This window comes from Dromiciops gliroides, chromosome 4, assembly GCF_019393635.1.
Source record: "Dromiciops gliroides isolate mDroGli1 chromosome 4, mDroGli1.pri, whole genome shotgun sequence".
Classification (NCBI taxonomy): Eukaryota; Metazoa; Chordata; class Mammalia; order Microbiotheria; family Microbiotheriidae; genus Dromiciops; species Dromiciops gliroides.
This window is the reverse complement of record NC_057864.1, coordinates 489,501,199-489,513,275: the sequence shown is the minus strand read 5'-3', so window position 1 is coordinate 489,513,275 and position 12,077 is coordinate 489,501,199. Positions and strand designations below refer to the sequence as shown.

General features: G+C 48.0%; 1 protein-coding gene across 8 annotated transcripts in view; it reads left to right on the top strand.

Annotated features, from left to right (window-relative positions):
* AGAP1 (ArfGAP with GTPase domain, ankyrin repeat and PH domain 1) overlaps window positions 1–12,077 on the top strand; it is a 666,750-nt gene that overhangs the window by 596,297 nt on the left and 58,376 nt on the right. For all 8 annotated transcript variants that reach the window (XM_044001114.1, XM_044001113.1, XM_044001112.1 and 5 more), the window contains 2 exons: window positions 2,775–2,865; window positions 5,144–5,366. In XM_044001114.1, the coding sequence (XP_043857049.1) occupies window positions 2,775–2,865; window positions 5,144–5,366 (314 nt within the window). The remainder of the gene's footprint in view (window positions 1–2,774; window positions 2,866–5,143; window positions 5,367–12,077) is intronic.

Below are 12,077 nucleotides of genomic sequence, written 5' to 3'. Positions count from 1 at the left end.
TCAATAGTCCTGTCTCAAAGAACCCCAGCCACGAGGGCTTGGCTGTTAATGGTAAATAAACAACCCCCTTGCCTGCTTCTCTCTCCAAACCAACTCACCATTTGTCTGTTTTAGGTAGAATCCACCCAGCAAAAAGGGGAGGCAGTCTCACCCACATGCCCTCACTCAGGAAGGGCCACATATTATCAGATAGAAAGCACTAAACCATCCGTTTAGTGGCACCCCTCACTCTTACTGGCCCTGTAAGAGTCACAGTGAGGTCAGTAGATGGGAAACTGCAATCCTGACCAAGCAAAGACACATTGTAAAGTGCCTACTGTGTGCCATGGACAGTAGACACCCCCCCCCCAAAAAAAAGCACTTGAAAAAGCAGCTCCTGCCCTCAAGGGGTTACATTCTCCTGAGGTTATGTAAACATATAGGTAAATACAGATAGGAAGTAAGAGCTCTTACCAAAAAGGAAGGGAGGGGGGGAAAGTGAAAGGAGAAAGGGGAGAGCATTTTTATGATGCCTACTATGTGCCAGACATGGGGCTAAGCACTCCTGCAACAACTGGCTCATTTTCCCCCCCACAGGCGTCTGGAGATTCACACATTTATTCATTCAGCGCGCATTGGTGGCGGCCCTAGCTTATCACCAAAGGGATACAACGCATACACGGAGTCATAAACACAATGATTTGAGAAAACCCAAGAACACTGTCAAGCAGAGGGCACAGGGAATTGGGTCATTGATTCATTCAGGAAACATATATGAAGCACCAGCTAGATGCAAGGCGTGGGAAGCCATTTTTTTTTTCAAGGTGGATAAAATCACTGCCCTTTCCTCCTCCTCCTCCTCCTCCTCCTTCTTCTTCAAGGGTTAAGTGACTTGCCCAGGGTCACACAGCTAGTAAGTGTCAAGTGTCTGAAGCCGAATTTGAACTCAGATACACCTGAATCCAGGGCCAGTGCTTTATCCACTGTGCCACCCAGCTGCCCTGCCCTTTATTTCTGTGATTTGCCTTTACTTCACACATGTAGGAAATCATGAAAAGGAGCCCAAAATGCAAATTCAGTCAATCTTCATTTGTCCACACTCCTGGAAGGTTGGGGGGAGGGCGGGGTATGTTTGTACTTGATGCCCTTGACTGGAGTCATGGAAATTCCCAGTGCTTCCAACCAAATCAAGAAGCCACATTATGAAGGCTTAACCTTGGTGGAACAGGCCAGCTCAGACTCAAGCTATATGCCTCTAAATTCCCCATTGCATGAGGACATCATTGATGGATATCATTGCCCCTCACTCTGAAGCCAGTGAATGGCTCTCTCACTAAGTGGGTTGGTTGTCTGGCTTGCAATTGCTCTGGGAGAGGGGGAAAGTGTGCTCAGTTACTAACCTGGATTAAAAGAAGCACTCCCCCCCACCCCCATAGATCATGGCTTTCCAACTGTGGTATATGTTCCACCCAAGGTTTCAAGTAGCTTATCAAAGGAATATGGAGAATATTAAATAACTGTGCTCTGTTGATGAAAATAATCAGTTTCTTATTTCTTATATACATGTGCATGTTAAATTCTAGAATTCTTGTTTTCTTTCATATTAAATATGAGCTATAAGAAGTTTTGCCAAAGAATAGAAACCAAAAAATAGTTGGGAGCTGCCATTTGTATTATTGTATCTTGGGGTAGGATTGCAAGTTGTAATATGCCCAAAGTCATAACCCAAGGAGAGAAAACACTAATGGCACCAGAAGAGGGAAAACACATCCTTGACCTGAATTCTTGGCATAATCCAATGGGAAAAGTCCTAGATTGGCAGTCAGAATGCCAGCTTCAAAGCCTGGTTCTAACACCATCAGTATGACTGTGGGTGAGTCACCTTTGCTCAGTGGGCCTTAGTTTCCTCATCTTTGACATGAGATCAGACTAGGTGACCTCTAAGTCGTCTCCCCCCCCCCCCCGCCCCCGAACAATTCTCAATCAGTGATCCCATGCACTTCAGCTGTCTGTGCATGAGTGAGAGGTGCCGTGGTCCTGATACAGTCCTGTCTCCTATGTGGAAACTTGACCGTGAAGATTAAATGCTTAGTGACCTGGCACGTTAGATCCAGAAAGGGAAAGCATCCCCATTTTCCATACAAATGAGACACGGACAGCTGCAGATGGGATAAACCATTTAAAGAGGGGACAGCAGCCCTTGCACATGAAAATCTGAGGTTCTCCTGAAGCGTCAACTAGAATCAATTTGGTGAATTCCCATGTTAAGTCTTGTTTCAGGAACCCCTCCCCAAACCCTCTCTCTCCCCACCTAACCCCCATTTATAATGGTTGTTCGGGAGTTTGTTACCATAACGGCTCCATTCCCCTTCAAATGAGGAGTGGGTCTCCAAGGAATGACATCTCAGAGTAACTCTGGCTGCTGCCCCTGATTAAGCTTCTGACCTGGGCCCAGTCTTCAATCTGCCCAGATGGGCATGCAGTGGTATTAAAAACAAATACAGCACCAAAGGACATTGGTGAAGGACGTTGCTCCTCTTTGTGGTTAGCCTCTATTGCACTCACAGGTGGCCCCACCATGGCCCCGTATTCCTTGGTGCCTTTTCAGCACATGGCTTTCATTTGTCTTGTCCCAGAAGTCACCAGTGTGTTATGGGCATCTTCCCCAGGCTGGGGGGACCTAGGAGAACACTCGTATCTATACCATTGGGTCAGCGTTAGTGGGGAGTGGAAAGTTGAATCCTGTGAATTGACTCCCCTTTTGATGCCATGTCTGTTTCTTTTGATGCCGCCAGTCCCGCCTGACGAGCCAGAACGAGGCGATGGCCCTGCAGTCGATACGGAACATCCGAGGGAATTCACAGTGTGTGGACTGTGAGGCTCAAAGTACGTGTGGTTGTTTTCTGCACTTGGCTTTTGATGGCTCCGGAGGCTGGCATGGGGGTGGACGGGCCATTGTGTCTGATCCTGTAAATGGTTCATAGCGAGTTGTCCTGAGCATCACCCTAAGCAATGATCAGTCCTCCAAGAGATCTGATGCAACTTTTCATTTTGTTCTGATGTCCTCGATGTGAGAGGCATCATGGCAGAGTGGACACAGAGCTGGCCTCAGAATCCAGGCAGCCTGCACTTTGAAGTCTGTGACACAAAGTGACTGTGTGACCCTGGACAAGTCCCCTGACTTCTTAGGGCTCTCAGCAGCTCTCTGGGACCACTCTGCCTCAGATGTTTCATCTGCAACATGGGTACAATATCGGTACCGATGCTAAGCACCGCCCTCAGTGAGCTCACATTAGGGCAGGCGTGTAGAAGGAGCCCCCAGTGGGAGTTTCCCATTGACAAAGGCACAAGTCTGGACTAAAAAAGAAATACGCTCATTACTAAATATAATAGAGTCTTTAATGCCTCAGAAAGTACTGCAACTGTGACTGGGCCTCAAGGTCATTATTAATGTTGGCCCTCTGGCATTGTTTTTTGGAAACTGGCTTTAAAAACCACAAATCTTTACTTGATTCCTTTAACATTATTGCCTCTTCTGGATACAAGAGGCCTTTCCTTATCCCTATAGCTAGGTGGGAGTCCTGGCCCTCCCTCACTGCCCACGTTTCCTTCTCACATCCCCAGGTCTGGTGGGGCTGTCTCCACGTTCCTAGAGTGGGCCCAGGCCATCCGTCCACCTCCACAACATCCCACACATCCACTCGCACTGTGAACACCGCCACCACTTCTCCCCCAGACTAGTCCATCGAGTCCTGCCTCTAGGCACCTTCATCACCTATTGACTAGAATACAGGCCTCTGAACCCGGCATTAGGAGCCGTCCAGCTTCACCGTCCTATTCCATAACACATCCGCCATCACACACAACTGAGCTGTCCCATCGTCGCCTGTGTGCCTGACTGGACACCCATGGTCCCCATCCACACCCTGCTTTCTCCTGTGTCTGTGCCTTTGTATAGACACCTCCAGGGCTTGAACCACCTAGCTGCCCTTTATCATTAACATGTAATTTCTTATAAACAGTCTGTGAGCTAGAAGGGCCTGTACTGACCCACAGTGGCCTGTGGCCACTTCCAAAGCCTCCCATTCTCCACTGGACCAGCCACCAGCTATAGGGTGGCAGGGTTCCCTTTCGAGGAGCTGAGGTCTGCCTCTCTGCCCTACCTGCCTGGTGCTCCTCAAATACGGTCTAATGAGCCTGGCGTCGGACAAATCCCCCTCTGGAATCTGCTGCCCTCTGGGCCGAGCAGAGCAAGGCTCAGCCCTCTCCTCCCGTCACAGCCCTTCAGAGACTTAAAGGCAGCCAGCATGTTTCTCCCCATCCCCTCCAAGCCATCCCATCTCTGGGGCATCCTCAGGTCTTTCAGCTGCTGCTCTAGGAAGTCCCATTCCCACCCCCTTCTAGGTCCCGGTGCACCCCACCCAAACAAGTCGGTGAATCTCTCTGAGCCTCAGGCTGTCTTCCTAAATCCTGGGTTTCCTTCGAGGCTCAGCCCAAGGACCACCTTGTCCATGAACTTTTCTCCCACCCCAGCTGCTAGTCCCCTCCTCTAACCCCCACCCCCATTCATTTCCTGTTTTTTGTGCATGTATATATATATGTACATGTTGTCTCCTCCAGGAGAATACAAGTTCACAGGGGGGCAGGGACTGCTTGGTTTTGTGTCTTTGTAGTTCTAGGGCCTGGCCCCATGCCTGGCACAAAATAAGGGCCCTGACTGACTCATGGAAGGATTTGAGGTACAAGAGTTAGGAAATCTGGCTTCCTTTACAGTGATCTCAGATCACTGCGGATCTGCCACATTTTGGACCTCTGATCGTCCAAAGGAAGGAGAGGGAACTTAGGATTTACCAGTCCATCAATAAGCATTTGTAAGTGCCTACTGTGTACCTGGCTAGATCCTGGCAATACAAATACAGTCAATGAAGCCGTCCCTCCTGGGGAGCTTATTGACCAGGAAGCACCTGCTTGGTGCCAAGCCCTGGGGACGGCATAGTCCTTGCCCCCACGGTTTTCCAGTCACCTTATAGTTAGAACCTCCGATAAGTGCTAGCTCTTGGCAGCCTTACCAAATGGGTTTCTATCCCTCTTGACTCTAGACTTGCCTAAGAGAACATGAGACCAGTGTTTTATTGATGCCTGTGATCTCTGTGTCATTGTACAGACCCAAACTGGGCCAGCCTGAACTTGGGTGCTCTCATGTGCATCGAATGCTCAGGGATACACCGGAATCTCGGCACGCACCTTTCCCGTGTCCGGTCGCTAGACCTCGATGACTGGCCCATTGAACTCATCAAGGTCATGTCCTCCATTGGGAACGAGCTGGCCAACAGTGTCTGGGAAGAGAGCTGCCAAGGACACATGAAGCCCTCGCTGGACTCCACCAGGTAAGCTGTGCTGGGAGACTGACAGCCGCTACTTATTTGGGGGGCCCGGAGGGACACCAGGTAATTGGAATCTGCTTCCCTGAAGACCTTGGGGACTTCCGCCTGAAGGCTGGTAAGATAATCCTGGGATTAGGTGCTGGAAAATCGGCCTCCTGTAGAGGTCCTAACGCCTTCATTTTTCAGATTCTGTGTTTAAGATGGGGCGGGGGGGGGGGTGGCTCTCACCCCTTATTTTACATAGTCTGTCCTCCAAATCCTGAATATGTTAGTGAAATGCAGCCTAGGTTTTGAGTGGGCAACATTTGTGAGCCTTTTATGTGACTCAATTAATTCCTGACTTGTTACTTTAACGTCTCATCCTCCCCGTCATCTCTTCGGTTTCTTTTCGAGAATAAATGAATTTATAGCTGCAAAATGTTTTATTTAATCAATTGTACATTTAATCAAGCAGCTCTAGCTTGGCATGTGATAAATCCTCTTCAGGACTGATTATTATCGAGTATGAGAGCAGGCTTTGTTTTTAAGCCACTCATTCCATTTCTTCCTTTTCATTAATGACTGACTATGATAAACCCTTCTCGAGTGGAATTGGTCATAAAGACAGGATGCTTCTAAAAGATGCTACTTCAGGATTGCTGTGAGATGGGCAGTTTCAATGCGTTTGAACCCTCTGGTTTTTCCTTAAATGTTGTCCCCTTCCCACGGACACTTCCAACAGGGAAGCGCTGGGAGTTGGGGGCCCTAAGCCACAGGCAGCAGGGACAAAGAGAATTATGTTTCCTTTCAAGGCCACTATTTTGGATGGGGGGGAGACAAAGGGAGAACATGCTGCCATAAGGTGATATGGGGGACAGGGGATGGAAATCCGCTCGAGCCACTCAGTTCCCCTGGTTTGTTGGTTGATGGCCAGATTTTGCATCTAGCTATGTGGCAAGCCCTGGCCATATCTCCCACGAGGGAGAAGAAAGTGGCATCTCCTGGTGACTGCATCAGGGATCACACAACCAGACAGGGCAGACAGGGCTTCGTCTGCATGAGAAAATGAATTTGTGGTACCAGCTGGTTCGGCTGTAGACACAGTGAGGAGGTTGTTTTGTGGGAATAGCTGGATCTGTTCAGGACAACACACCTTGTGACCTGCTCTTGGGAGGGCAGAAATAAGGGAAGGACAGGGAGACGCGGGGGGCTTGCTGTCAAGATGACCCATGTGGAGATCACAGCCACTGTGGCATTTGGACATCCTGATGACTGGGCCCACCTAGGATTTTTAAAATGTTGGTGACTGTTGGCGTGGGACATCCCTTCACCACTGTAGACTGGCAGCTCTTCTGGGAACTGACTGGTCTGTCTGGAGCCTAGTGGATGTTTTGGGAAGAGATAAATCTGGAAAATGGGAGCCCTCCTTTGTCGCTAATGGGGAGCCACTGAAGATACTTGGTCATGCCTGAGGGATAAGAAGGACAGTCGGGCAGTGGGGTCAAGGATCGGTCAACAGGAGGAGAGACTAGAGATGAGACCACTGTAAAAGCCAGTGCAACGTCACTGTGCCTACGGAGACGAATGAAGCCCCAAATTCTGTCGGGACAGGCTCAGATCTAGCAAGATACTCATCAGCTCCCCTGGATCTTTGTCTCATTAAGATGCATCCACCAGAAAGCTTGGGCTCAGATTTCAGGACAGAATTCTTTTCCTTGACCCTGGGCTTGCTCGAGTCTGAGAATGCTGGGAGAGGCAGCTGTGAGTCGATTTAATTATTGCACTAAAGCCTGCACTGAAAAGGTACTTCGCGGTTTGTGGTCTGCCTCTTGCCCTCTTTCCCAGATGTCCCCCCGGGGAACCCCGCCCATTCCATCTCATTAAGAATTGTGTCTCAGACGAGGTGCCCATTGAGTCTGAATCGGGGCGCAGACAAGGCTCGAAGGGACCAGCCAGACCCCCAGAACCCAAACAGAATCAGGACTGTCCCGTCCAAACCCAAAGAGAAAGCTAAACATCCGGGGGTTCCGAACAGCTGACCCGCCTTCAGACTGTGGACCGCATGGTCCTTGATTAGGTCAGCTTTAGAAAGCTTATAATTGCTTCCAGCGATTATCGGCCGCTGGCGTCCCAACTTGGAGAGTGCTGTGACAAATTAAAGCTGACTGCTGCTGAAGGAGTATTGACTTCCCATTTCGAAACAGGGGAATCATTAGTCAAGAAAAGCATCTTTTAATTACTCCCAGGAAGGGGGGGTGGGGGGGAGGGAGAAAATCTTTGGGCATGGATCTTGTAACAACTGCCATCTCTTTTCATCGCATTCAATATGAAATTTATTGTCTGGGGGGAGGGGGGCCATGCCCTCCATCCCTCCCTTTGTAATGTCAGTTTAATTTGGAGTGAGAAGTCAAATTAGGATAGATCGATGTTACAACAATTAACAGGGTCTGGAGCCAAATCAGAATTTTCCTCTCTAATTGCTATCGATACCATTTAAGCACACACTTAAAATATCGATTTAAGGTGGCGAGGCTAAAGTGGTGTGTGGATAGCAGTGGTGGGCAGAATTGACCGGACTTTCGAGGTAAGAAGAAAGGCATTTTCTATCTTCGGCCTCAGGAAACACTGGCCTTAAACAAGCAAGAGCAGAGAGGAAGGAGAAATTCTTGAGCAGCAGGGCCTAGGTGGAGGAGTTTTGAGCCTCGGAATCCAGAGAGCTGGGTTCGGGTCTCCACTCTTTCATTAGCTGTCACCTTACAGAAGTCAACACAGAGATCAGGTCACCAAGTTAGAGCTAATAAGGACCACACCTTCGAGGTCATTGTATTTATTTGTACATACTTACATTTGTACAGGGGCAGTTAGGTGGCGCAATGGATAGAGCGCCTGGCCTGGGGTCAGGAAGACTCATCCATGTGAGTTGAAATCTGGCCTTAGGTACCCTGGGAAAGTCACTTCACCTTATTGGCCTCAGTTTCCTCACCTGTAAAATGGGCTAGAGAAGGAAATAACAAACCATTCCAGTATCTTTGCCAAGAAAACCCCAAATGGAGTCACAGAGAGTTGGGCATGACCGAAAAATGACTTAACAACAAAAACATTTATATATGTTGTCCCTCCCTAGAGTGGAAACTCCTTGAGGGAGGACAGAAATGCTTTCATTTGTCTTTGTGTCCTGTGTGCATGTAGCAGGCACTTAATAATTGCTAGTTGAGTGATCTGATCAAGCTCAGCCCTCTCACTTTACAGAGGACCAGAATCAGGCCCAGAGAGGGAACGTGAGCCACCCAAGGCAACTCATAAGTTCATAAGCATTGGGGCTGAGCTCACACTTGGACCCTAAACTCCAGACCTGGCACTTTTGACTTGAGGTTCTTGCCAGCCCTGAAGACTAATGAAGACTAATAAAAATATCCCAGCTAGAATCTTCTCATCATAGAATGTTAGCCCTGGAAGGAATCCTTGAGATCATTTGGTCCAATGGTTCTCAAATTGTAGGGTCCCAGAGACCCCTTCAAGGGCTCCATGGGGTCCCAACTAATTTTTAAGTTAAGTGACTTGCCCAGGATCACACAGCTAGTAAGTGTCAAGTGTCTGAGGCCAGATTTGAACTCAGGTCCTCCTGAATCCAGGACAGGTGCTTTATCCACTGCACCACCAGCTGCTCCCCCCAAACTAATTTTATAATAATGCTAAGATGTTTTCCTTTCCAATACAGCCAGTATCCATAGATATAACCCAATTAAAAAAAAAAAAACTCAAGGTAGGGGGTGGGGGAGACTTAATAACCTTGGGGAGGTTGTTTTTGTTTTATTTTTTGTTTTTTGTGGGGGGCAACGGGGGTTAAGTGACTTGCCAGGGTCACACAGCTAGTGAGTGTCAAGTGTCTTAGGCCACATTTGAACTCAAGTCTTCCTGAATCCAGGGCCAGTGATTTATCTACTGCGCCACCTAGTTGCCCCCCTTAATAACTTTTAAGGATGTAAAAGGGTCCTGAGACCAAAAAGCTTGAGAATAGATGCTCTAGTTTAACCCCATTCATTTTTTTGTTTTGTTTTGTTTTTTGTTTTTTTTTTTTTTTTTGCGGGGCAATGGGGGTTAAGTGACTTGCCCAGGGTCACAGAGCTGGTAAGTGTCTGAGGCCGGATTTGAACTCAGGTACTCCTGAATCCAGGGCCGGTGCTTTATCCACTGCGCCACCTAGCCGCCCCCCAACCCCATTCATTTTTCAGTTGAGGAAACTGAAGCCCAGCAAGGGAAAGGAGTCAGTGGCCAAGAGGGTATTCAAATGGGTTATCTGAGGCTAACGCCTATCTTCATTACACTCCACCACGCTGTTTTCTCATCTTTCAAAGGGGACTGGCCCTGCCAAAGCTCCCAGATCAAAACTGCAAAAATGCTTTCATAAACCAGAAGCACTCCAACAAATGCAAAGTCTTACCAGCCCCGACATCTTAAGCATGCTCACAAATGAAGCATCCCAGTTCGGAAATGTTCCATGTCATGTGGATGTGAGCCCCTTCCCTAGCACAGAGCCTGGTACCTGGCAGAGACACTGAATGAATTGTCAGTAAATTGAGTTGGGTCTTTCTTTCTCCCCTTCCCTCTTTGTGACGGGCAAATCACTGAGGCTGTTTGAGGAGCCGGCAGGACTCAGTCTGCTCCCACACCCATATAGCAGTGGAAATTGCTTCCTGACCTCAGGACCAGCAGAGCCCTCTGGTGTAGCTTCCCCTGCACGCTGGCCCTGCCTCTTCCTCTCCATCTCAGCCCAGAGGCACGGAGCCCATATGTAAACCCACATTGGTTTTCCTATGGGGCTTGACACCTTATTTACCTAGCAGTCTCAAGTCTGGTGACTTGTAGGCAAAAATAAGAAAAAGAAAATCAAAGAGAGCTGGCCGAGACCCACCTGTGCTTGCCTCCTAATTGTGTGAAAGGATGCTCTGGACCTTGGGCAGAAGCTCCTTCATCTCTTTGATTCCACTTACAAGTTAAATGACTTGGCTGATTTCTGGGAACCCCCATGTGGCTTCCTTGGTCCATAGAACAAACATCTTTTCCATTTTTAGTGTTTTTCTCTCCATTATTTAAATCCACCCTAGTGCCTATACTCCCCTCTCCTCCAACTATTTAAAAAAAAAAAAGTCTCTCCAGAATGGAAGATTCAGTCCCCTTGCACCAAAAATCTGTGAGGAAGACCAGCAGCCGACTTGCAGATGAAATAAGTTTGTCCTGATGGTGTGACTTCGGCCTCTTTTGATTTCCCAGCCCAACTTTCATCTTATTTATGCACTTGGAGATATTGACGAAGGGGAAATGTATCCAAACTAGAAATAATTGGATCCCTCCTGCCGGCCTCTCTGAGATGTTAACCATGAGAGCCCCTCCACATTTCTTTGTCTTGTTCGGTTTGATCATAAGATGGGGAGGGGGAGCTACATAATCGTCTTCATCTCAAATTCCTGGCATAAGGATGCACTTTTACGAGGATGGCCTGAGGGAACAGCAGTCCCTCTCTGGCCCCAGAATCGTCAGATCTGATGATTTTTCAACGGTTCTTGGCCTGGTGAGGTCAGTGTTTTTGTCTCATTTGAGTGTTCATCAGCACTGGGCATGTTTTACTATTTTCCTTTTTTGGGGGCGGGGGTCCACATAAAGGGGAGAGAAGGAGGTGGGAAGATGACATGGAGGGGAAGAGGGATGGATGGGAATCCAAAAAAAAAAAAAAAAAGGACTGTGCTCTGAAGGGCTGACCAGAACCCATCTGCAATTGGGTGGCATCTGCTCCCCACATGTCACTTCCCTCATTAACAAGCAATTGAATTAATTAAATGCTACTCAGAACACGCATAACAAGCTACCGGCAGTGTCCAAATTAGCGCTGATAATCAAGGATGATTTCCTTTATTATCCTGCTAAGTGGTGTGCAGGCTCTCCTCTCCCTGTCTGCCCTCATCTATTTACATACCCTCCGCTCCTGCCTTTGCAAGCCAGGGTTATCTTACCTAGTTAATTTGCCACGATCACCAAGCATGGCGGATTGATATCCCTGCCTCTGCTGAAGCAAACCCCCCCCCCCCTCCTTTCTTCCCTCCCCCAGCCTGATCCTTTGTAGCTCAAGCTCACTGATAAATTAAAAGCCACCCCTGTGGTCTCTCAAGTGAGTAATAGAGGCAGAAATTTCATTTTGCAACTGGCTGATTTAATGATCCAAAGGGTAATTAATGGCCTGATTATCTTAATGTTAAATATGTCCGGCAGCAATTACTGTGACCTCCCGCTTGTCAAGGTCCGGGCTATGCTCTTCTTTCAATTAAGTTCTCTGGGGTTTAATGGTATGAATAAACTCCTCTGATTCTATCATTCCGGACTTTGAGATTTCAGCAAGCTAGGGGCTCGTTTGGAGTTTTAATCAGCCCGTCTTCTACTTGAGCGATCAGAGTTAACAATTATAACAAGGACAGTTTAACTTTCTTCTCTCTCTACCCCCCCCCATCAGCCCCCCATCCTTTTTACTTCTCTTTTCTTTTTTACTCCTTTCCTCCCCCAGTTTGGTTTGTGTCTGAGTTCTCTGAGGGAGAATTCCATGTTCATTTCTGTCTGTATTAGTTTCGTCTTTCCTGATACAAATTATCATGTGAACACTGCTGTTTTTTTCGATTTGACAGGCTTAATTAATTGGCAGGAGCACCCGAAAATGACGGTGCCACTAATTGCAACTCCAAGTGAATT